The 24,987-nt window shown below is 46.5% G+C and overlaps 1 protein-coding gene across 2 annotated transcripts in view; it reads left to right on the forward strand.

The window, feature by feature from the left end:
* Nucleotides 1-337: 337 nt before the first annotated feature.
* Nucleotides 338-24,987, forward strand: part of SLC25A30 (solute carrier family 25 member 30) — a 39,733-nt gene continuing 15,083 nt past the window's right edge. The window contains exons 1-2 of one of the 2 annotated variants that reach the window (XM_060637151.3): nt 338-440; nt 23,918-24,039. In XM_060637151.3, coding sequence (XP_060493134.1) covers nt 23,976-24,039 — 64 coding nt within the window. In that variant the 5' untranslated portion in view covers nt 338-440; nt 23,918-23,975. Of the gene's footprint in view, nt 441-17,272; nt 17,391-23,917; nt 24,040-24,987 lie in introns of those variants that run through there. The other variant, XM_060637150.3, reaches the window with a different exon arrangement.

Here is a 24,987-nt window from a genome sequence, read left to right on the forward strand (position 1 = left end):
CAGAGAATCCCAAGAAGGCTCTGTGCCAGCGGCCTCATGAACTGTGAGGGCTCAAACTCATGAACTGTGAGATCCTGACCTGAGCTGAAATCAAGAGTTGGACGCCCAACCAACTGAGCCACCCAGCTGTCCCAGTTAACCGAATTCTTGACAGTCAGACCTAAATTTAGTTCACTAGCCAGAAAAATCAACCTTTACTGTCATGGGCCGGATGCTTGTATCCCCCCCCCCCCCCGCCCCCCGCCATCTCATAGGTTGAAATCCTAGTCTCCAGTGGGACGGTATCAGAAGGTGGGGCTTAGGGCGCGAAGGTGGAGGCATCACGAATGGGATTACTGCCCTTGTAAGCGGGACCCCACAGAGCTATCTTGCCCTATGAAGACTCAGCAAGATGATGGCTTTGACAGCACCCTGACCTTGGACTTCTAGCCTTCAGAACTGTAAGAAATGAATTTCTGTTGTAAGCTACCCGCTGTATGGTATTTTGTGATAGCAGTCCAAACTGACCAAGACCCTTACTCAGGTTAATCCTGAAGTATCTAACAGAGGTCACACATAAAAATAGAGGGTGGTAAATGCTGTCAGTCAAAGCTGCCCTATAAAATCCTCCTCCAGGTAATGTTTTACTTGGGGTAGTGTTTGTATTCTTGGTCTCCAGCCTTTAACACTGCGTGCTCTTACTTTGGTTTCTGGTAATTGCCTGGAAATCTTTAAAAGAGTAGCTTGGTTAGATGAATTCCGTGGTAGCTCTTGCATCTGACTGCCTTTGCCGGCTCCAACTATGTCCTATGTCAAGGTCACCTCCCAGTTAATAGAGCCTCATGATTCAGTTCATAGTACAAAGTAGTTATTTGGCCTCAGGAATTCTTTGCTTTGGAAGAATTATTCTCAGCATGTTTTCTTCAGCCATCCACAGTGTTTTCCCAGGGACCTTAATTCCACTTAATTGCCCTCTGTGAATCTTGCTGTTTTCTCTCAACTGTTCCAGGTTTTTCTGGAGAGGACAAATTGTACTGGAGGAAAGTATTTAAAGTCAGAGGATAAACAGGTGGAGAGTAAGGATGAGTCCAGAGGGAACGAGGGGAAGAAAGCCCTGTGGCAAAAGTCTAGATTCTCAAACTACTACTGAGTAGCTATTACTTACAAAATACTCTGCACACTGATGCTAATGAAAAGCATAAAGACATGCTATTAATAGTTGATTTGGGAGACAAGCTATAAGTCTATGAAAAGCCACATAATACAAGAGAAATATCAAGATAGGTTGATCGTTGATGCTATTAATTACTGAAGTCATAGCATCAGCAGAACCTTTTATGAAGTCAGAGTCATTCGCTCATAAGGTCCATGGTCCTAGCCACTGGGTTGTAGCTGTGAACAAGCCACTTGGTCAGGCTTCCTAGAGGACCTGGCTTTCAATTCTAACTCAGGAGAGGAAAGACGAAATGACGGTGTGAACAGAGGCACTAAAGCCCAGGATAGATTAATGGGGTCGTGAGTACGTCATTTGAATTATTTCTTCCAAAGCGATCAGCTGGACCCGACTCCCTTCCATAGTGGACATGAAAGGAAATGGTTAAGAGGTTTAATTTTTGATAGAGCAGCTCTGAGCTCTCCAAAATGCGGTCACTTTCACTTTCCGGTCGGAAAGGTCCCCGTTGTGCTGGAACCTGGCATGACTTGGGGGATAAAGGTCTGGGGTGAGCTCGGGACACAGTTACGAAAAGCTGAGAGGAGTGTGGGCACTGATGTGCCTTGACTGGAACCCGGTCCCTCTGAGCTCTGCAGACCCATGTCAGCCTCCAGAGCGGCCTGGCTTCTTTTTTTTTTTTTTTTTTAACGTTTATTTATTTTTGAGACAGAGAGAGACAGAGCATGAACGGGGGAGGGTCAGAGAGAGAGGGAGACACAGAATCGGAAGCAGGCTCCAGGCTCTGAGCCATCAGCCCAGAGCCCGACGCGGGGCTCGAACTCACGGACTCACAGACCGTGAGATCGTGACCTGAGCTGAAGTCGGACGCTTAACCGACTGAGCCACCCAGGCGCCCCCCCGGCCTGGCTTCTGATTGAGGGTGGCGGGGGCCCTGCTCAGCTGGCACTTCCTGTTCTAACCAGGATGCCAGGAGTTCCAGCATTCGGTGGGGGGTGGGGGTGGGGGACAGCCTATGAATAGGGTCGTTGAACCCACCACCACAGCTGGTATGATTCCTCTCCTGGGGCTTATGAGGAGCCTTGGAGAAGGGACCAGAGAGAGGGCCCAGCACCATTTGTGTTAAGGGAGCCCATCTTCAATGGAAACTTCGGGGCTACCCAGTTGGCTAAAAGATGGTCAAGTACACAAGATCACCCTGCTTGTTAGTGACAGCGCCGGCCCAGACCTGTACCACGCTTCTTGCCTTCTGTGCAAATGTGATGTCGTTCAACTCCTAGGCTAGTGCGTACCACGGACTGTTCAAGGTGATCTCAACTTCCGTGTGTCTCTGACACCATACTTTGCCTTTTTCTTCCTCTTCGTATCATGCCCTTACCCTCCCTTGGTCCTTCACTTCTTTCACGGAAGAAAAGGTAGTATCCCACCCCCACCCCCAAGTTTATCTCATTTCCTCCTTTGGCAAGTGACATGTTGGCCGCCACCCCCTCGCTGGCTCTCTGGGTCCTCCTCCAAGCTGGTATCTCCTGAGGTGGGTCCTCACCCTCCACTCCTCCCCCTGCCCCGGGAGCCCTCAGCCAGATCTGTGGACTCGTCTACTCCTTGTGTAACTTCACTAATTCTACATTTGTTTCCAGCAAACTGATGCTTGGACACTTTCACGCAAAGTCCCTCAGACACTTTAAACCAGTATGCCTCCGAGTTACCACCTTTATTTCGAACCTGTCCCGTTTCCCCCAGTCTCTGCACTGTGAGTGGCACACCAGGCAACTTTTGGTACAAGCCAGGGCCCCAGGTGTTTGCCTCAACCGCTTCTCCTCCACTCCCGTGGCCGATCAGTCAGGTTCTCTGAATTCTACCTCATTTGTCTCTCTTGACTCTACTCTTCTCACTCCCTCTATCGCTGTCTTAATTTAGCTCTTCAACGGAGAACCTACATTCTTGCTTCGAGACTTGGTCGGCTCAAGTATCATGTCCCCCAGGAAGCCTTCCAGAAGTCTGTTCAGACTATTATGAAATTGTTGGGTTCTCTTTTCCCCCCTCTTCCATCAGACCATAACTCTCTAAAGGTGAAGACACTTTTCCCCCTTGCACGCAGCATGGCACTTGATCGGTGATTGTTAATTGCATGAATGCACAAATACACAAATGAACAGAGTGAGGCAATAGGATATGTATTTTCCACAGCTGCGTGTAGGATTCACGGTCAAATGTGGGTGTTTCCATTTGACTTACCACGCTCCACAGGTTTTATCGGGGTTTTTTCTGGGCATATTTTCTCTTGTTCTGTTTCATTCTCTACCAAACACAAAAGGAAACAAGACCTCAGACTCAGGATACACACTAGTGGCTGGGAATTCAACTCTAGTTTCCTGGACGAGAAAATGAAGTGAAAAAGCATTTTCAAAGGAAGTTAAATTTGTAAGCTACAGTCAGACAAAATTAGCCGTGGGAAATTCCATTGTCCTGCATAGGAGAATCACTTTACACCCTTCCCGTGGCTGGCTATGGAAACACCACGGTTAGGCACCTCCCCTCCCTCCTGTTCTTGCTGGAGAGTTAGCTGTGATGGTCCATTTTAAGGTGAAGAGTTGTTAGCGTTTGAGAGCGAGTAATGAGGTGCAAACTTGGAGGCATTCATCATGTCATTCTCACCGAAAATGAAGGACGGGAAATAATTTTCAGCCTAGCCTTGTAAATTTCCAGATTGTCTTCACTGATTTTGATTTACCTAACATTAAAAAAATTTTTGTAACTCTGTAGGGTGACAGACGGTAATTAGACTTACCGTGGTGAGTATTTCACAATGCATACATATGCAGAATTATTATGTTTTACGCCTGAAACTAGTGTGACATTGCATGTCGATTACACCTCAACTAAAAAAAATGACCTAACATTTGTTAAGCACTCACATCACATGTGTCTGATATATTCACTATTGGAAAAACCATCTGGCCATCCCATCAAGATTTTTTTTTCTTTATGGCATAAATAGAAAGAGGACAATGAATACCACATGCAGACCAATTTGTCACATTACCCTTAGTTTTTGTTTTTCTGTCAATTCTGATTAAAGGAAATGTATTTGGGGAAAGGGTCATCCTGTTTGTTTATGTAGGACTTTTTTTTCTTAATTTGAGAGCGACACTGTGTCAAAGCGTGGAGGGCATTCTCTTGAATAGATCAATATGCCCCAGACAAAGTCTAGTTATCCCTTTTTAGGTAAGTAGGTGAAAAGGTGATGGTGGTAACGCGGGTCCTTGGAGCTCAGGCTGCAGAATTTTTCCCAGGCTGCTGGAAAATCCAAATTAAGGACAGGGCTGGTGGTCATATAGAGACCCTGTCGATTCAAAACCCTTCTGTGGTGTCAGTAGTACAGGCTGGGCATTTAGCCACCCTAAGAAAAATGCATGTTCATGTGACTCAAGCCATCAAGTAAGCACTGGCCTTGACCTGTGGAGAAGGATGGTGGTGATAAAAGGAACCCGACAGACATTGTTATCGGTTCTAACGTAAGCACGGGGTTGAAATATGGCTGGTACTTGTTCTCCCTTCTGCCAAGGAATTTGCTAGTTAACCGGTATTTGTGGAGTGTCTGATCTAGAGCTCGTGTTATGTGGATTAGCTAAGTATGTTTTCCTGAGCTCATGACTTTGTCAAGCGCTTCAGGAAGATGTTTAGTATGCGCACGGCTACGTGTTTCTCTAAGAACCATCCCCTAATCGTTTTACATGCAGGGCTGCATTGCATTCTATAATAGCTCTTTCGCAGAAGCAGTGATAAAGAGTGCATAATTGTGGATATAATTCAGGGTTTCACATTCTTACTGCGTGAAACTATGGTCAGCAGCAGTGTCTATGTGAGGGGAGCCACACTCCGGAATCATTTTCTTTCGGGCGCCACTGCAGATCCTGGCCACCGACCCTGTGCGGAGGTTGGGCCCCCTGAGTTTCTCTCTTTAACAAAGAACCCAAAGTGATTTTTTTTTTAAACTGGAGACTTTATGAGAAGTAGTTGGAATGATAGGATTCTACTGTGGAATGCGTACTGTGAGATTTGTGAGGAAGTTTACTTAAGGAAATTACACATCTGTAAGACATATTTTGTTGTTAGTTTTACGTGAACCGTGTTATGAGTTAGGAAAACTGCAAGTAACAAGACTCAGTTAAAGTGATATTTTTTTTCATGGAGCAAGAAGTCTGAAGGCAGGAAGCTGCTGGCCTTGGCTTAGCTGCCTGACAATGCCACAAGGACCCTGACTCTCCTTATCCTTTGGTCCTGCCCTTCTTAATATGTGTTTTTTGTATTTTTTTAAATCATGCTTGTCACTTTGTGATTGTAAGATGGCTATCACAGCTTGAGGTGCTATGTCCGTATTATAGGTATGAGAATGGGAAGGGACAAGACCAGTGACCTCTCCTCCTGGGCCCGGCCCTTTTACATAGAAGTAAAATCTTCCTATGGCTCAGTTGGTTGAGGGTCTGACTCTTGATTTCCGCTCAGGTCATGATCTCACGGTCGTGGGATCGAGCCCTATGTGGGGCTGGCTCTGCGATGAGTGTGGGTCCTGCTTGGGATTCCGTCTCTCTCACTCTCTCTCTCCTGCTTGCATGCATTCTCTCTTAAAATAAATAAACTTAAAAAAAAAAAGTGAAAGCTTCCCCAGACATTGCCCCTCATGCCCCCCAAGAGTTCCACCTTTGTCTCTTTAGCCTGAACTTGTCACATGGTCGTGTTTAGCCGCAGAGTGGCTGGGCAGGAAGTATTTGGCTTTCTCGGCTTCTGTGGCGGAGGCAGCAAAGCAGAACATCGGGAATAAGCCATCCTACCGATAACAAGGGAGTAACTGCCCACTCTCCTTCGGGGAACCAAGGAGTGGTCGGAATCCATTCGACTGCTTCCTTTTGTGGCACTTTTATGTAAATTAGATTCTTCTGGGTTTAGGATACAGACATCCGCTCTGGGTCTTCCGTTTCTAGGAGGTCTAATTATAAGGCTGCAGAGGGAACGAAAGGAGACGGGCCGTTGTCTCAGGCAGCATGGACCGACCTTTGTGGTCAGGCCATGTGAGACGGTCCTGATTGCAGACCTTGCTCCATTTCTTCAATTGTAGCCCTGGTGACAGTCACTGCAGTACCTGGTAGGTGTCTCTTCAGAATCAGGCACTTGTGGATCCCGTGACTCAGAGTTTTATATATATATATATATATATATATATATATATATATATTTTAAGTTTATTTACTTATTTTGAGAGAGAGGCTGAGGAAGAGAGAGAATCCCAAGCAGGCTCCACACTGTAAGTGCAGAGCCTGATGTGGGCTTGAACTCACCAACTGTGAGATCACGACCGGAGCTGAAACCCAAGAGTTGGACGCTTAACCGACTGAGCCACCCAGGCGCCACCCCCCCCCCCCCCGACCCTGCCCTCCACCGTGACTCAGATCTTTTGTTTCTAAACCTACTGCTCCTGCCTTTACCAGAAGACTTTCTCCTTGTGTCTTACATCAAATGTCCTGAGAAAGCGTCTATTGGACAGCCTTCACTGTCCCCTAGAGGTGCCCCTGTGGGGCAGGGTGCTAGCTCCCAGCCGCCCCCGGCCTCTGGCTGGCCTAGCAAGGGCTTCCAGAATCATGTACTACAACCTTTGGTCACACTGGAACACACTCAGAAGGGGCGAGTGGGTGAGGTCTCCCTGAGGCGACAGAGGAGGTAGTGAAACAGTGGCCAGTCCTGGAACCCCAGTTCTAGGCTATCTGCCGAGCTGTGTCACGCTGGCCATTTTGTGGGGATTGCAGCTGTTTCCCTCTTTATCAAGAGTTATCTCCCTTTCTGTCTTCATGTGCTCAAAGTTAAAGCCCTAAAAGTTTTCTGCTTTGACTATCCAGAAGGCCAGAAAACTAGAAAGAAACGAAAACAAAACCAAAAATGCCTACATCTTCGTTGCTTTGGTGGTATGTGTTCTTATACGTTTATTTTTTCATTTTTTAGGAATTGAGGTGAAATTCACATAATACTGAATCAGTCATTTGAAGTTGTATTTAGTACATGAGGGCACTGACATTGTAGAATGCATTTAGTGCATTCACAATGCTGTGGAACCATCACCCCTGCCCAGACCCAAACGATATGTTCTTGAACGAGCGTGTGTGAATGTCGGGAATGACCTGGTCCTCCATGTTGGAAGGAAAGACTGACCCCAGGAGCTGTATATTTCCAGACCTACCCTTCTTTAGAGACTTCGCATAAGAAAAAGATCCCTTGGGGCGCCTGGGTGGCTCAGTCGGTTGAGCGTCTGACTTCGGCTCAGGTCACGATCTCGCGGTCCGGTCCGTGAGTTCGAGCCCCGCGTCGGGCTCTGTGCTGACCACTCAGAGCCTGGAGCCTCCTTCCGATTCTGTGTCCCCCTTTCTCTCCGCCCCACCCTTGCTTGTGCTCTGTCCCCGTCTTTCAAAAATGAATAAACATTAAAGAAAATTAAAAAAAAAAAAAAGAAAAAAGATCCCTTCCTGACCGGATGTTACGAGGCAGGTCTCCTGGTTCTCAGAAACCTGCTTGCCCTCTCTCAAACACCCCCCAGCTGCAGACGACACAGCGAGAAGCTGCTTGTTGGCTGAGGACTTATTGTTCAATCATTTTAGGGTGGCTTAGAGAGCAGTTAAATTCACACACAAGAAAACAAAGGATGGCCAAACTGAGTCAGGTACAAGGCCATGGGTGGCTTGGTCCTGATGTGAAAATAGAATCTCTCCTTCGATTCACTCACAGGGGAGAGGAATTTTCTGAATTAAGGCCTCAGGATGAATATCAGAGGGCCAGGCCACTATCCAACCTCAACAACAAGTTTTATTGCCAAGCCCTTTATGCTTCCTTGGCACCTGTCACAGCATTGGCTCACTGGATCCTCACAAGAGGCCCGCAAAGGAGGCAAGGCCCCGTTGCCCTCTTATAAGACCAGGGACTCTGAGGGCGTTCGTTGCCTGCGGTTCAGCTGTGACTGCCTCTCTCTTGACCACCACCTTCTCTAACTCTACAAGGGTAAAAGGGAGAGCCGGGTAGTTCCCCCCAGTTACAGAATAGCTTGGAAGGAGTGTGCTTTCCTTGATTTTTAACACAGGAGGTTTTAAACTGATGTTCTTCAGTTTAGTGGGCTATGAAGAGTGTGAACAACAAAAGAGAGAACAGAATGGTAAGCATCAGGGTGCACCGTGGTCCTAGGAAGCATTTTCTCTTGGAATGTGTGTGTGTGTGTGTGTGTGTGTGTGTGTGTGTGTGCGCGCGCGTGTGTGTGTTCTGGGTCATGAAGTAAAATGTGTTTCCTAATGTGGGCTATAGTTTAACAAGTTTCAAAGCCACGGACATAAATGGCTATGGTCCCGTCTGAACCGCTCGGATTTGGAGGTTGCCAGCTGCAGGCCTCACCTGCCACCCTGACCCTTCAAATGTTACCGGGAGGATAATGTCCTGGGAGTGTTCAGAGCCCTTCTGCAAGGCTCACGTACACTCTACCAGAGGCAAACTCGAGCATGACAGTCTGCATGGAGGGCAAGTTCTGAGAACTGAGAACGCAGCCGTCATATGGTTGTATAACTTTTCGGCTTTCAAACCGTGAAAACAGTGTCAGTCCTGCCTTTGCTGTCCTCGGTTATTTTGTGAATATACTTGAACATTCTAGGGCATTTCTAGAGCCACAGGCCAGGGCACTGACCTCCCTTACACTCCTAAGAAGCATGCTGCAGAGTCCTCTGGCTAAAATTATCTCACAGAAGCCACCTGTTTAGTTCCTTTTATATTTGTGCCTCTCAGCACGAGGTGTCCCAGATCACTTGTCCCAAATTCTTTTTCATGGAAAAAGCCATTATTCCATCTGGTGGAGATTATAATTTGCCTTTTTTATTTTGCTTCTGATAAACTTAAGTCTGATAGTTTTCTTAGGTAGTAAGACATGAAGGCAATCCAGAAAATTAGAGGTAAAAATATTTAGTCAAATGATTGACTAAAAAAAAAAAAAAAAAAACGCAGAGGAGGGGCACCTGGGTGGCTCAGTCGGTTAAGTGTCCGACTTCAGCTCAGGTAACGATCTCACTCACGATCTGTGAATCTAAGCCCCGTGTCAGGCTCCGGGCTGACAGCTCAGAGCCTGCTTTGGATTCTGTGTCTCCCTCTTTCTCTGCCCCTCCCCCACTTCTGTCTCTCAAAATAAATTAAAATGTTAAGAAAAAAAAATTTTTTTAAATGCAGGGGTGCCAGGGTGCCTTAGTGGGTTAAGCGTCCCACTTTGGCTTAGGTCATGATCTCACGGTTTGTGAGTTTGAGCCCCGCGTCTGGCTCTGTGCTGACAGCTCAGAGCCTGGAGCCTGCTTCGGATTTAGTATCTCCCTTTCTCTCTGCCTCTCCCCCACACTCTCTTTCTCCTCTCTCTAAAAAAAAATAAACAAACATTAAAAATTTTTGGGGCGCCTGGGTGGCGCAGTCGGTTAAGCGTCCGACTTCAGCCAGGTCACGATCTCACGGTCCGTGAGTTCGAGCCCCGCGTCGGGCTCTGGGCTGATGGCTCGGAGCCTGGAGCCTGTTTCCGATTCTGTGTCTCCCTCTCTCTCTGCCCCTCCCCCGTTCATGCTCTGTCTCTCTCTGTCCCAAAAATAAATTAAAAACGTTGAAAAAAAAATTAAAAAAAAAAAAAAATTTTTTTTAAAAAATGCAGGCAATTCCAATTAAGGCTCAGCTTGATTTTTTTTTTTTTTTTTTTTTTACATGTTGAAATGCTTAGTTTTCTCGATGTGCCATGGATATAACTAGCCAGCATAGCAACTAAGTAGTCATTTTGGTTTCTGTTCCTATTGTATTTTATTTATCTATTTATTTTAGTGATCTCTACACCCAACGTGGGGCTCCAACCCATGATTCAGATCGAGAGTCACATGCTCTTCCACTGAGCCAGACAGGTGCCCTGTGTTCCTATTGTTTTTTTTTGAAACCGTGTTACTCAATAAAAGTTCATTGAAAGCACTGAGAACAAAGCCACTAGGAACTATTAGAGGTTTGACTTTTTGACTTTTAACATTCTAGCAATACTGGTTTTACCTAAGGGTACAGAACCTTTTGTGTATAACCTGAGATGATCAGAACAGCGACGATCATGGCGATGACAATGACAGTGGCAATAGCAAAGTTTATTACATGCAGGGCACCATGTTCATTATTTCATCCATTCCCTTTAAAAACTACAGAAACCGTCTTAAAAGTATGACGTGGATTTTACTTTCAAGGACACTGAGAATTATAAGGAAGATATACAACTTTTTAAGTTCTCACTGGCAAGATGTCAGATCCTCAGGCCGAACGTCCGTCCTTCCGTCCGTGGAGGGAGAGGAGTTAGCCAGGAGGAGCCCTTTCAGCCGTTTTCACGGAGGGGCTTGTACTTTTTCGTTTCCCCTCCTGCCTGACTGTGCTGCCTTCGTCTTGCCGGGTGCAAATAAGTGCAGAGGCGAAAAACTCAACCCATTCCTGAGTGTTTACAGGGAGACCGGCTGAAGTGAAGGTGAGGTTGCCAGGAGCATGCCCCACAGACCCAGGCATGGCCCGGCCTGAGATCCGGGCTTTGAGGGGAGGACAGGAGGCTTGTGTGAGAGCAACTTCTGTGCAGACCCAGTTAGCGTGGCAGGGGGATGGGGCAGCCAGGGAGTCAGGGAGAGTGCATTAGCGTCCTATTGCTGCCATAGCAAATGACCACAAACTCAGTAGCATGAGGTGGCATGCATTTTATTATCTCGTCGTTCTGGAGGTCAGAAGTCTGAAATGGGACTCACTACGCCAAAATAAGGCATTGTCAGAGCTGTGCTCCTTTTTGGAGGCTCTAGGGGAGAATTAGTTTCCTTGACGTCCCCGGCTTCTAGAGGCTGCCCGAATTCCTTGGCTTATGGCTTCTTCCATCTTCAAAGCCAACAGTGACGGAGGAGTTCTTACATCAGATCACTCTGACCTGTCTCCATAGTCCTATCTCCTCTGACTTTTCTGCCTCCTTTTTCCACTGATAGGGACCCCAAGGATTACATTGGGCCCACCGGATAGTCCAAGATAACCCCCCCACCTAAAAGTCAGCACGTAAGCAACCTTAATTCCACCTGCAATCTAATTCCCCTCTGCCCTGTACCCTAACACATTCACAGATTCCAGGGATTAGAACATAGGCTTCTTTGGAGGTCCCTGTTCTGTCTACCACGGTAGCCTCTTGGATGAAGGAGGGATTAGGAGACACATCTTGGAGATGACCTCCAATGTGAGGCATTAGCAAGAGAAAGAGTTTAGCTCATAGAAGGTCCCAGAAGTGAAAGGGAGCACCGGCATGTTTGAGGAGCTGCAGGTGTCTCATATAAACACTCCCTGGCCTACACACAAGATGTGTTCTCAGAAAAGCACCTGTAACTGAGAAAAACATATGCCCAAAGCAACATTCCTATAAAACAATCTCTCAAACCTCCACACTATTGCCATTTTGATAATTCTTCGTTGTGCGAGGCCTTCCCTGGGCATTGGAGGATGTTTGGCAGCATCCCTGATCCCTACCCAATAGATGCCAGTAGGAACCGTGGAGTTGTGAAAACTAAAAATGTCTTCAGACATGGTCAAATGTCCTCTGGGATGGTAGAATCTGGTTGAGAACCATGGCATAGGATATAATGATAATTTCACTGGCTCATTCCCAGTATTCCAGCTGGGAACACTTGCCTATCCAGTGTTCTTGTTGGGAGTAGCTATGGCTCACTACTGCTCCTCTTTGCCAAGGGGACGGGAAGATGACCAGATGTCTCAGATACAACCTCCTCCTCCTCCTCCTCCAGGAGGTATTTAAAATAAGGCAGAATAGGGCTCAGACCCACGACGAACTGTGAGATCATGACCTGAGCCGAAGTTGGAGGCTTAACCGACCGAGCCACCCAGGTGCCCCTTGACACGTGTTTCTAACCTGATTATGATGATGTAACCAAGTTACTGTTCCCCAGAACAGTGGTTTCCAACCTGTGGATCAAGACCCTTTGATAATAATCCAAGATTCTTGTATCCTTAGGTTCAGCATGCATTTTCTTGATGGATGCTAAAAATCCTCCTATCCATGTTTTAGGGACTCCAGAGTTTTTCAAAATTTAGTTTACCTTACAAAGGGATCCTCATACTTGAAAGGTTGGGAATTGTGTATTACGAAATACTAAATACAAATTACTAGATATTATATGTGTGTGTTGCTAAGAATTATATGTAAATTAGCAGAGGCTGGCGGGGCATAGAGTAATAGAGGAATTTGGAGTCTGAAGGATGGATAGGAAAGGGGCAAATCCAGTACCTTTTTGTTCAGATGCCATACAGTTTTGAGTCTGGAAAGGGCTGGACTTGGTGAGATGAGAGCGGGGATGTAGGGTAGCCTGAAGGGGTAGGAAGTCCTGTATTTCTTTCCCTGCCATAAAAGGGTAGCGTTGCAATGATTTCCCCCCCCGCAGGCTGGGGATTGCATTTGTTTTTATGGCAGGATTCTTGGGATCCGGCCAAGCATGTCCAAACTGTATCAATAGCGAAACAGTGTGTGCACAAAACTCCAAGGATTCACTTTTAGAATTCAAGTTGGAGAGTAAAGAAGAGATTGCGTCAGCTCAAGCCGGGCGCACTGGAGAAACGAGAGAAGGGAATGAGAGACAGGTAGCTCTGGACCCCGGCAGAGGCCATCACCTCTGGGAACCTCGTTCCTTCACCTGTAAATGGAAAGGATGCCTCTTTGGCCCGAAGGAACCGATGAATGTAAAGACTCCTGCCACGGCTCTTTGCAGCAATACGTGCAGGTTCCGTCCATCTGTGTTTACTCTTTGACCCAGCGATTCTTCCAGGAGTTTACCCTGAAGCTACCCCTCCTCCAATAAAAACAATCTATGCAAAAGCGTATTCATTATGCTATTATTTGCCATAGCTAAGTGTTGCAAACAACCTGCATGTCACGTGTATTAGTCTTCTATCGCCGCCTAATACATTACTGCAAATTTAGCTGAAAGCAACACCTATTTATTAGCTCGTAGCTCTGTCGACCAGAAGTCTAACATGGTGTCTGGGTTCTCTGCTCAGGGTATCGCAGGGCTCAGTCAGAAGATGAATCTACCTCTGAGCTCATCCCTATTGTTGGCAGAACTTAGTTTCTTACGGTGGCAGGTCCTTGCTGGGTGTCAGCCGGGAGCCACTGTCAGCTCCTTAAGGCTACCCGCATTCTTTGCCACGCAGCTCTTCATCTTTACCCCGGTGCGTCAAATCCCTCCTGTGATTTGCAACTCTGACTTCCCTTCTGAGACCAGCGAGAGGAAACCCTGCTTTTAAAAGGCCTGTGTGATTAGGACAATCTCTCTATCATAGGATCGACTGGTTTGGGACTTTAAGACATATGTAAAGTCCTTTCACAGCCATACCTACATGAGTGTTTGATTGAATGGCTGAGAGAAGGTGTGCGTACGCCGATGACCAAGAATCTTGGAGCCCGTCTTAGGACCTGGCCTATCACACTCAGGAAGTTGAGTAAATGCCCTGAGTCCATCCATACAATGAAGAACTGTAGTAATGAGGGACAAAAGAGGCCTCTGGGCCCTGCTCCTATGAGTCACATCATTATAAGAAGGAGATTTGACCACAGAGACACACATACTGAGGGAAGAACACCACGTAAAGGCAGACGCAGAACTTGAAGCTATGCAGCTGCAAGCCAAGGAATGCTGGGGGTGGCCGGCCAATCGCGCAACACTAGGAGAGAGACGAGGAGGGATTCTCCTGTAGAGACTCCAGAGAGAACATGGCCCTGCCGACATCACGAGTCTAGACTTCTAGCCTTCAGAAGACAGAAAGAATTCTTATTTTTATTTTTTTAAGTTTATTTATTTATTTTGAGAGGGATCGAGTGAGTGGGGCAGGGCAGAGAGAGAGAGAGAGAGAGAGAGAGAGAGAGAAGCAGGCTTTGATCTGCCAGCACAGAGCCCGCCGTGGGGCTTGAACTCACGAACCATGAGATTGTGACCTGAGGTGAAGTCAGACACTTAACCAGCCGAGCCACGCGGGCGCCCCTCAATTCTTGTTTTTAAAAGCCATCCAGTTTGTGGTAATCTGTTATGGCAGCCGTGAGGAAACTAATACACTGGCCGGTGGCCAGTGAGGACAAGAGCCCTGCCAACAGTCATGTGAGTGAGCTTGAAAGAGGATCTTCTAAGACCTGCCAACGGCCAGGCTGAGCGCACTTGGAAGCCGGTTCTCCCCAAGTGAAGCCTTGATGCGCCTGCAGCCCCAAGTGCCACTTTGTTTGCATTCTTGGGAGGCCTGGAGCTACAGGTGCTTCCGGGGCCCCTCTGGATTTTTGACCCACAGAAACTGGGAGCTAAGACATGTTTGTTATTTTAAGCTGGTAAGCTTAGTTATACAGCAATCGATAACTAGCAAATATACTTATATACAATTGTATATTTCTTTACTTTGGGGACAATGGAAGAATAAACTAGAACCTGAGGAAAGTGCTTATGGCTCAGAAGGGAGTGGGACCAGAGTGCAGGGAATGGGGAGGGAGTTTAACCTTTGTAAGATTTTATTTTGAACCACGTGAATGCTTTATACATTCAAAAAATGCAACCGAAGGAAAAAGGTGAAAAAAGCAAACTCTAACATTGATGCAAAGAAAAACAGCAAACCTAGCAGTATTTCGAATAGAGAACATAACCATACCAACAAGCAATTAATTCAAGTAACATTTGAGTGTGGTACTCTACCTGTACACCATTTAGAAGGATGTATTATAAAGATACAAAGAACCGCTAAGAAATCTTGAGTTTAGAAATTTTGTTGCTGCTGATAGTACAGGTATGTAAGTCTCAACTATTTTCTGTACATTGTAGAATAAATGAACACATAGATTGATGCTGAAAATGGAGGAGAGGGGATATTCTAAGATACCTTTTAAATCGGGAATTAGGGTTTTCACTTAAGGAGAAGAATAACATCCCAGTAAGCAGTGAGCACAGCAAGTACTCAGATCTAATTTTCTAAGTGCCATTTCCTATTAAAAGGAACTAGGGTTTTCCTGTCTAGGGCACAGAACAGTCCATGAAAAGTTAGTAGGTCTTGTGTTAGAAAACAAGGAAGTGCTCAAAGACTGATAGGATATATATAAGAATAAAGGAGCCAGGTGTGGGGCTTTCCACTGGCCAAATATGGGCAATTTGAGCACCAAAAATAATACTGGGGTATTTGATCATAGTAATTGAATTAAATTGAATTAAAAAACAGGAGTCCACACTGTTACTCGAACAGGAGGGGAAAGGAGCTGCGACTGGGTTGAGAAGCAGGGGGAAAAAGAGAAAAGGAGAAAAAAGGGGGTACTCTTCTTTAGACAGGTAGAAGGATTGATAGACAGCATGAGAAAAATCACCATTTGGTAAGTGTTCATGAGTGCGTGCTACACCCCCTGGACAAAAATATTAGCTGGGTTCAGCCTATTACTGCAGATAATCTCTGTTGTGGTGGGAGAGAGGGGTTGTCAAAATAAAAAACAAACGGAGACCAGCCTGGAAAATTCTCTGAGCAGATTTGCAAGACTAACTCGCTCTGGGTCATTTCTTGCTCATGCCTCTCGAAATCATAAGCAAGACTTGAACGCTTAAGGTTGATAGGAGGTAACCACTGACCAATTCCCTGTCATTTAAGAGAATTCTCATTTTATAACCAATCACTGTGAAGAGCAGCCACTGCTTCCTTGCTATATTAGCTGCTTAATGACAACATACTCCTGAGCCTCATTCCGTGTTTGGTTTGAGTGCTTCCTGTTTGCAAACTGTCTTCCTGATGTGTGCACAATAAACTTTTACTGATTACTAGTTTGATGATTCATTGGTTTTAGTTCTATCATTTCTGAGCTTTTGACAGCATTTTTGTGGAGACATCTGCCAGCCCATGTCTGGACTAAGTGATCCATCTTGGCATCACGGATAATGGGACTAAAGAACACTGTGCCTTCTTGTGGAAATACACATCACCTCCTACTTTTCTTACTAAAATGTTTAACCTGAATCTAATCATGAGAGGGGTGCCTGGGTGGCTCAGTCAGTTGAGACTGAGCGTCTGACTTCGACTCAGGTCATGATCTCCCAGTTCAGGAAATCAACCCCCCACGTAAGGCTCTGTACTCACAGCTTGGAGCCTGGAGCCTGCTTCAGATGCTGTTTCCCTCTCTCTCTGCCCTTCGCCGCACATACTCTCTCTCAAAAAATTAAATAAATAAATAAAAAATAAAGTGCATCTAATCATGAGGAAACAATTTGATAAATCTAAATTGATACAGTGTATAAGACAATTGGCCTGGACTTTTCAAATACGTCCAAGTGATGAAAGATTTTTAAAAAGTGGGAGTGCTAGAACTTGGGTGGTAGACTACAGGAGTTTATAAAGACACATGTTATTAAGCAAAACAGGTGAATCTTGGGTAGAACCTGAATTTTTCAAAGACGTGTGTTTGCACGTGTGCTTGTCTATGACGTTTTGAGACAACAAAGGGAATTTTAAAAAAAACAGTATGTTAAATGATATAACAGAAGTTGCATTAAATTTCTTGCATGTGATAGTGGTGAGGTATTTAGGGGTGAAGCAGTGTTGTGTGAAACTTTGCAAAGGGGGGGGAATCTATCTAGTGAAGAGAACGCAAATGTGAAATGGTAGCATTGAGAGAAGTGCACACTGTCCATAGCAGTCGGTTTTGAAATTTTTCAAACTAAAAAGCTGGGATTAAAAAAAAGAAGTGCAAGTTTGTTTACTTCCTCTGACTTCGGGGGTTCACGTGGACACAGAATCAGCACCCTGAGAAGCCTCCTGTTCCGTGGCTCTCGGTGCGTTCCCTAAAGTTTCTCTTTCACTGCGGAGTCGAGACCCAAGGCCGTGGGAGGTGTCATCGAGTCCCCGACAGCTACCACCCTTGTCGGTGGGGAGCCGGCTACTCAATATCTAGGTGCCTCCGCGGCCAGCCAGTCGCCCGCTGCCATGGGCGTGGCCGCGGCCGGAGCGGCCAATGGGAGCCGAGGCGGGGGGCGGGGCCGCGAGGGCGGGGTGGGCGGGGCCGGACGCAAGCCGCTGTGCTGCCCTCGCTGCGCTGCAGCGTGTTCTCCCGCTTCGGTGCTGGCCGGCTCTGGTCGCAGCTGAGCGTGGGTAGGAGGACTTGCGGAGCCACCGGCGCCGGGTAAGTGCCTGACCACCGGGCCGCGGCCGCGATGGCCGCTCCGCGCCTGCTCCGGCTCGCTCCTCCGCCCGCCCGACTCTCTTTCGCCACGGTGTCCGCGACCAGCCGGCCCGGGACTCCTTGCCCCGCCGCGGGCGGTGCTGCCCCTCCGGTCGGCCTCGGCCGGGACTGGGACTGCGGTCGGACTGCGGTTCCTGAGAGCGCCGACGCGGCCGGGCGTTCTCGGGGGCTGTCGCTGCCCCCGGGTTTGCGTGAGGGGCCCGGCTGCCCGGGGCGCGAGGTTCCGGGGCTTGGCCCCGCTCTTCCGGCAGGGGCGCCGGCTCCCGGGCCTCATCGCTTGGGGGCGTGGGGTCACTCCTGCCCAGCGTCTCAGATCCCAAGTGTGAGGCCCATGTGGGACCTCGGCGTGTGTGCCCTGGCCCCCGCGGTACGTTTCTCCTGTCTCTGCATCCCTCCCACTCGCGGTTCATTCAGAGTGTGCAGCCCGGGCGCCAGCGAGCTTCCTACTCTGGGAGAGGGCACGCTCGCTGTACTCTGAATTGCTCCCGGACACGCCGGGTTGGCTCACCTTTGGAGGGACGGGGGCAGTTCATTAGCTTGGAAGGTTCATGTAGCGCTGCACTGTAGCGCCTTTTCTAGGTGTAAGTAACTTGATGTAAAGCGTTTGCAGGGTTCAGCATTGTCGCTCCTGCGCAAGAATAGCAGAACAATGTCGGGACTGCCCTGCAGGGGTCGATTTGTCCTCCTGTTGTAGTGAAAAAAGTTGAAAGGAATGAATCTGGTCTTGGCTCTGCCGCTGCCAAGTTTTGTGTTCGTGGGCTCAGTTAATTCATGTGACATGAGGTATGACTTCTAAGATGCCTTTTCAATTTCACGTTGCATAGGTCTGTGATGAGCTTATTTTGCATACTGTACCTTTAAAGGCAGTTGGAAATAGGGAAAGTCCAATGAAAGGCAGACATATGGGGAATAAAGATTTAAGAGGGATCATTTTAGAGACCGTGATTCCAGTTTCAGACTGTAGACTGAAAAGGGAACACACGTAAATTTGAAAGAACTTACCCAGAATTAATTATATAACAGGAACTTGGAAAGCTTTCAAAAGTTCCAGCAGCAATTACCGTACCGTATTTTACCTCTCTTTGCAGCTGTGCAAATGAGGTAAGGAGAAAATAAGTACTAAGAGAAAACAGAGGAGAGGGGATATGGTAAGTTAGTACATATCTTAAGTGTAGGGAGACGCCTTTAGAATCCTTTATTTGTATCAAAGACATTTTTACTCAAGTAACACTTAAAAAAATAGATGGGAAGTTTGTATTTCCTTTGCAGAAAAATTACACATTTATTCAGAACGTGCAGAATTTCCTACCCTCCCACCTCCTGAAATATATATATGTATATATATATATGTATATACATAAGGTTTATTTATTTTTGAGAGACAGAAACAGAGCATAAGCGGGGGAGGGGCAGAGAGGGAGCTGGAGACACAGAATCCAAAGCAGGCTCCAGGCTCTGAGCTGTCCACACAGAGCCCGATGAGGGGCTCGAACTCATGAGCTGTGAGATCATGACCTGAGCCGAAGTCCTACGCTTAACTGAGCCACCCAGGTGCCCCACCCCCAAATATTTTTTAACAGACTTTGGAAAAATAGTGTCTGGCTTTGTAGTACATAGAGGACAGATCACGTGTTCCTTCAGGGAGACCTTAGTTTGTGTACTTTGTAGCTGTGCGACTAGGGAAAGTCACTCTTCCTCTCTGAGGTGGTCGGTCTTTCCTCAGTTGTGCAATGTGGATAAGGATACCTATTTCATAGGCTTGTAAGGATGAAATAAAATCCTTTATGTGGAAAACGTACAGCAATGCCTGTCATATCAGATATTTGATAGTGAAGGCTGTTGTTGTTAGTATTGTGTTTATAAGGCAGCAGAGAAGTGGTGACTGGGTTTGGTCTGGCCAGAGGGTATGGCCTAGAAGAGGAGTGCAGAGTGGGAAGTGATTCCCAAGCACCATTATCTGGCACTGGAGTTTTTGCAAAGTTGTGATTCCTTCCCTGGATCTCAGGCCAAGATGTTGCCCAGACACTAGACTGCTAAGGACACATCAGTCTGCCTGACTGTGCTGGCCTGTCAGTGTTGGGACTTGAGTAGAGTTGGGATTCCGCCCCCGCCCAAAATTGTGCTAGGACAAAGAGAGCTCCGGAACAACGAAATGATTTAGCTTACCAAAGATTGCAACTTGGGATAGCTGACGCCCCATCTCAGCTGGCTGTGGCCAGCATGGCTTTGGGGACATAACGTCTTCCATTCCAGAACCTTTTTTGTTCGGGTGTTTGACCGACTACTGATACTCTCTGGTTGCTGTTTAAGCCAACATATTCTTTCTTTGACACAGTAAGCATTAACCTGGGAAGGTGGGCAGTAAACTTAACTGATCCGGAATCTAGTCCTAGCGTTCAGAAAGGAAAAGAGAAGAGCCCAAAGGTAATTTTTACCCTCTTCCTGCTAACTTTTAAAAATTGGAATTGAGGGGCGCCTGGGTGGCTCAGTCGGTTAAGCGGCCGACTTCGGCTCAGGTCATGATCTCGTGGTCCGTGAGTTCGAGCCCCGCGTCGGGCTCTGTGCTGACAGCTCGGAGCCTGGAGCCCGTTTCAGATTCTGTGTCTCCCTCTCTCTCTGACCCTCCCCCGTTCATGCTCTGTCTCTCTCTGTCTCAAAAATAAATAAACGTTAAAATTTAAAAAAAAAAAAAAAAAAAAAATTGGAATTGAATAGAAAGTACTTTCTTACAGTGTAACCAGGAGCACAGGAATGGATGCGCATTTGTGGAAGATCAGTTTATGGTCACCGGTGGTTCACAGGAATAGGACCAAATGGGTGCGTGCTCCATCCACTTGATTCAAACCCAGGGGGAGGCAATTCCACAATGGTTTTGAGCTCTACTGGGGTACTTGCATATGAGTATAATCCAGAGCTTTTTTGGGTTTTGATCTAATTAAAAACACCGATGGAAGAAAAAGTAGCCAAAAGTAGACATTAAAACTAAACTAGTAAAACAAATAAGGTGAGGCAGGAAAATGGAAAGTGACTCAGTGAGATGGCATGAGGTCATATGACAAAATAGTCTTTAAAAAAAATGTTGTGTTTGTCGTTAAGTTAGAGATCAGTTATAATTCCCTTTCGCATAAAGTTCTGCTAACATTTTGGAGGATGGCTTGTGTGTGTGTGTGTGTGTCTGTATATATAAAGACACACACACATACATGTGTAGGAAAAAAATCAGTACTAAATAAGATGAATAAAAAGAAGATCACCTGTAACATCATCACTGAGCATTAACTATTTAAAATGGGAATTTAAGTAGTAAGTATTCCAAGGTGTGAATTGGCTGCCATGTATTTAACTGGCTGATTTTCAGTAACACAGATGCTCGCAATGTCCCTGAGATCTTCATTCAGTAGGTAGGGCCCTAGTGTATATACTTTTAGGAAACTCTGCAGTCAGGTTAGGAACTCCTAATAAGGAGCCGTATGTTCCACACAGATACTTAATGCATATATAGTGTCACGTCCAAGAAAGTAAAAGCCAGAGGGAGGGAGGACTGGTGGGAAAGCCAGAGGGAGGGGGGACTGGTGATGCGATATTTTCGAACTAGATAAAGGTGGTGGTTGTACAACATCCTGAATGTATGAGGTGCCGCTGAATTGCTCACTAAAATGAGTATGTGAATTTCACCTCTGTAAAAAACTCCCCCCCAAGTGTTTCAACACTGACTTCATATACCTTTTGTTGGAAAAATAAATTGCTACTGTTTATATTGATTATCTACCTTCTGAATATTATATCCTCTTAATACCTTTATCTTAAACACATTTTTGTTGTTTATAGGATGCACCTTATCAATAGTACCTTTTTGTTTTTTTAAATAATAACAATAAGGATATTGTACTTTGTCAAATTGGTTTCCATGCAACACCCAGTGCTCATCCCAACAGGTGCCCTCTTCACCCACTTCCCCCCCCCCCCCATCAACCCTCAGTTTGTTCTTAGTATTTAAGAGTCTCTTATGGTTTGCCTCCTTCCCTCTCTGTAACTTTCCTCCCCCCCCCTTTCCCTCCCCCCTGGTCTTCTGTTGAGTTTCTCAGCATCCACATATGAGTGAAAACATATGGTATCTGTCTTTCTCTGCAATAGTACCTTTTTGAAGCTGCCTAATAATATTTTCTCCTTAATTAAAACACCATCACTCCTTTATGATTGCATACAGCCTCAGGTGGTAGCAGAAAGAATGCTGTACTTGGAATCAGAACACTTGGGTTGGAGCCCCATTTCTGCCCCATCAGCCATGTGGCCTTGGACAAGGCACCTTGCTGGGACTCTGTTTCCTAGTCTGTTTTCCTGTCCTCCTGTCCCAAACTTGTTGGGGGATCCACTGAAATCATTTATATCAGATACTTTTCTAAAGTTACAGCATTTCCACACATCACTGTTATGTAGTTATTGCTTTGTTGTTGTTTTTTTAAGTTTAGTGTGAGAGAGTGAGACAGAATGTCGAGGGGCAGAGAGAGAGAGAGAGAGAGAGAGAGAGAGAATCCCAAGCAGGCTCTGCGCTGTCAGCATGGAGGGCTGTGTGGTGTTCAAACTCAGGAACAGTGATATTATGACCTGAGCTGAAATCAAGTCTGGCACTTAACCAACTGAGTCATCCATGTGCCCCTGTTGCTTTTTTTTTTTTTTTTTTTAACTGAATTCAGGAGAATCCAAGAATGGATTATGGAAGGTACTACTAGACAGTTAATGAATTATTGGATTTATTATTAATGTGTTCTGACAGTTTATTTAACCTACAGTATTCGTTATTGTGAATTTAGTAAGACTAAGAATTAGTTACATTCAGATATTATCGCTTCTCGGCCTTTTGGCTAAGATCAAGTGCAGATATTACTAAATGTTTTTGAGGATAATAAGGGGCTGAGCTGAGTGTTGGGGGGCACAGTTTGTTCTTGATCCTGAAACACATAAAGCAAATGATGATTTTCAGGTTCCATTCTTAGAGAGCCTTTTATCTTACTCACTTGTAGCCAGTCTGAATTCGGTTAATGTCCATGAATGAGAATAGCTATAGGTAGATCCATTTACAGTCTCCTTTGGGTTCCTTGTGTTTTTTTCTTAGTTTAAGCAAGCCCCCTGGCCTTGTTGTTAACTGACATTTTTGGCAATGGTGACTTTTCTTGAGAAATATAGTCTTGAGAAACTCCTAAAACATGCAGATTACAAACACTGGGTGTATCTCTTACCAATAATGACTATAATAAATTAGGAATTTTATTTTATTTAAGAAATTTTTTTTTATGTTTGTTTTTGAGAGAGACAGAGAGCACGAGTGGGGAAGGGACAGAGAGAGACACACAGAATCTGAAGCAAGGTCCACACTCTGAGCTGTCAGCACAGAGCCCAATGGGGGGCTCGAACTCATGAACTGTGAGATTATGACCTAAGCCGAAGTCAGACGCTTAACCCACTGAGCCACCCAGGCGCCCCCGAAATTTTATTTTAAACCCAGAATAATTATGGTTAATATTATATACACAAAAGTGTGTTTATCTGCATGTTTTTCCTGTTAATGGACATGAGGCCAGATTTACCAACTGAAAGTGCCTAAAATTGCAGAATGTGTCATGAATGTGGGGGACCTGGCATGGCAGGCATGTAAATATGTTTATTTCACAGTGTGTGAGCACCTTCTAAGTGACAGGAAGAGGGAAGGCAGCATTTGTTGAGGGTCTTTTCTGTGCTAGTTTAAAAATACATATTTAATCCCCATAATAGGATTAAAAGCTTGGCATTTTATTTAGTTTAGCAAATAAAAGTATGGGCTCCAACCCCAATTGGTTGTGTTGGCTGCCTCGATGGTGATGATATTGATGGAGAAAAAAACCTAGAGATGAACGGGAGCTTCCTTAGGAAGGAAGCGGTGTGGCTCTGACCCCGGAGTCCGCCTTTTTCCTTCATACCGAGCTGCCTCCCAGCTATTAACACGGTGCAGTTAAGAAAAGAACACCAACATTTACAGAGTGTGAACTGGAAGTATATTTTGGTCCTTTTCAGTAATTGTCATTTCACCTTAGGACACTGGGTTGCAACATTTTTTCGGTGCGCCTGAGGGACTCACTGAGACAGTGGCAAACAAATAACAAATATTTGTTGCGTGAACGTGAATAGATGTTAGATAAAATGGACAGCCCAGAAAATAGCCTCCATTGTGCTCAGTACATACCCCATCTCAGCTTCCCAGCCTGTTGCGTTACTTAAGGTCTGAACGGGATGAAATGCGGTTTAGTAGCGAGCTGGGCCTGGCTTTATACAGGTGAGCCCCCCTCGGGAAGTGGGGTCCGGGGCGGGGGGGGGGGGGGGGGGAGGCGTGGAGGGCATTCGTCTGCGATGCTCTCCAAATGGAACACAAGCCTAAAGGGGAAACTGCTTGTGCGGGAAGTCACGACTTTGAAATGCCTCCCCTTTGTGTCCAGGAGAAGCCCTGTGGGAGGCTATGTTCCTCTAACCAAAGGAGAAGGGACCGTGCTGAGGATGTCGGCCCTCAACTGGAAGCCCTTTGTGTACGGAGGGCTGGCCTCCATCACGGCCGAATGCGGTAAGGTGCCCCTCCACCCGCCCCCCCGCCCCCGGCCTGGCCTGGATGGTGTTGGCAGGGCGGGGGGGGGGGGGGGGGGGGGTCGTTCACGTGCTGCACGTGATGCCAATTAAAAGTTAAGGTCGCTCTCTGGTGTTTGATATGATTGGAGGTGACACACAGAATGCGGGAATATGACACGTTAATCTCCGATTTCAAAACACCCTCCTTTTGGTATGTTTTTTTCAGACAAACAGTCATTTTGGCTCCCAGCAGTTTAGGGGCCAAAGTTCAGTGTGGAGAAAGTAGAACCTGGTAATCAAACGAGTTTTATCAGTCATTCCGAGGGTCCCTCTGTCCCTGTTTCCCTTGTGCTTTTCGCCACTTGGCCACCGTTGGCACAGGAGGCCGCGGGGGCCAGGTCTGACTGTCATTGCGCAGTCACTCCGTAATTACGCACACGGTCCACGTTGTACTGGTGGCTTCCTCTTCCGGTGCAGTTCCACATCAGACCCCATTGATCGCTGTCTGTTCCCTGTCGGAATTGCTTCACCGGATACCGGTTGTGCAGCTGCCAAATGCCAGGTGCTGGGATTTGCTTCCAGGGCCCGGGCGCTGCTGTCCTGGGACAGAGGCTGCCCCTGGGGAGCCGGTGAGGCCCGGGGCTGAGGGCTTAAGGCGCATTAACCACCCACCCACTTGGTTCCCTGTGGGGTGGGCTCTCCGTTCCACAGCGAATCGAGTTTCCCGACAGTGTTCAGAATTCGGGTAGACTACCTGTTGGGCGCCGTGTTTAACATCTGTACCTGCGTTCACAGATTTACTTCTAGACTGCAGAACACAGAGTGAGAAACTCCCTTAGCAAATGAGCTTACCCCCCCTCTTTCATATTGGACCTGATTTTAGCCTTCACACATGCAAAAGATGGTAACATATTTTAAAATGGATTTCCGGTTGGTGTAAATCATT

The sequence above is a fragment of the Panthera onca genome, chromosome A1, assembly GCF_046562875.1.
Source record: "Panthera onca isolate mPanOnc1 chromosome A1, mPanOnc1 haplotype 2, whole genome shotgun sequence".
NCBI lineage: Eukaryota > Metazoa > Chordata > Mammalia > Carnivora > Felidae > Panthera > Panthera onca.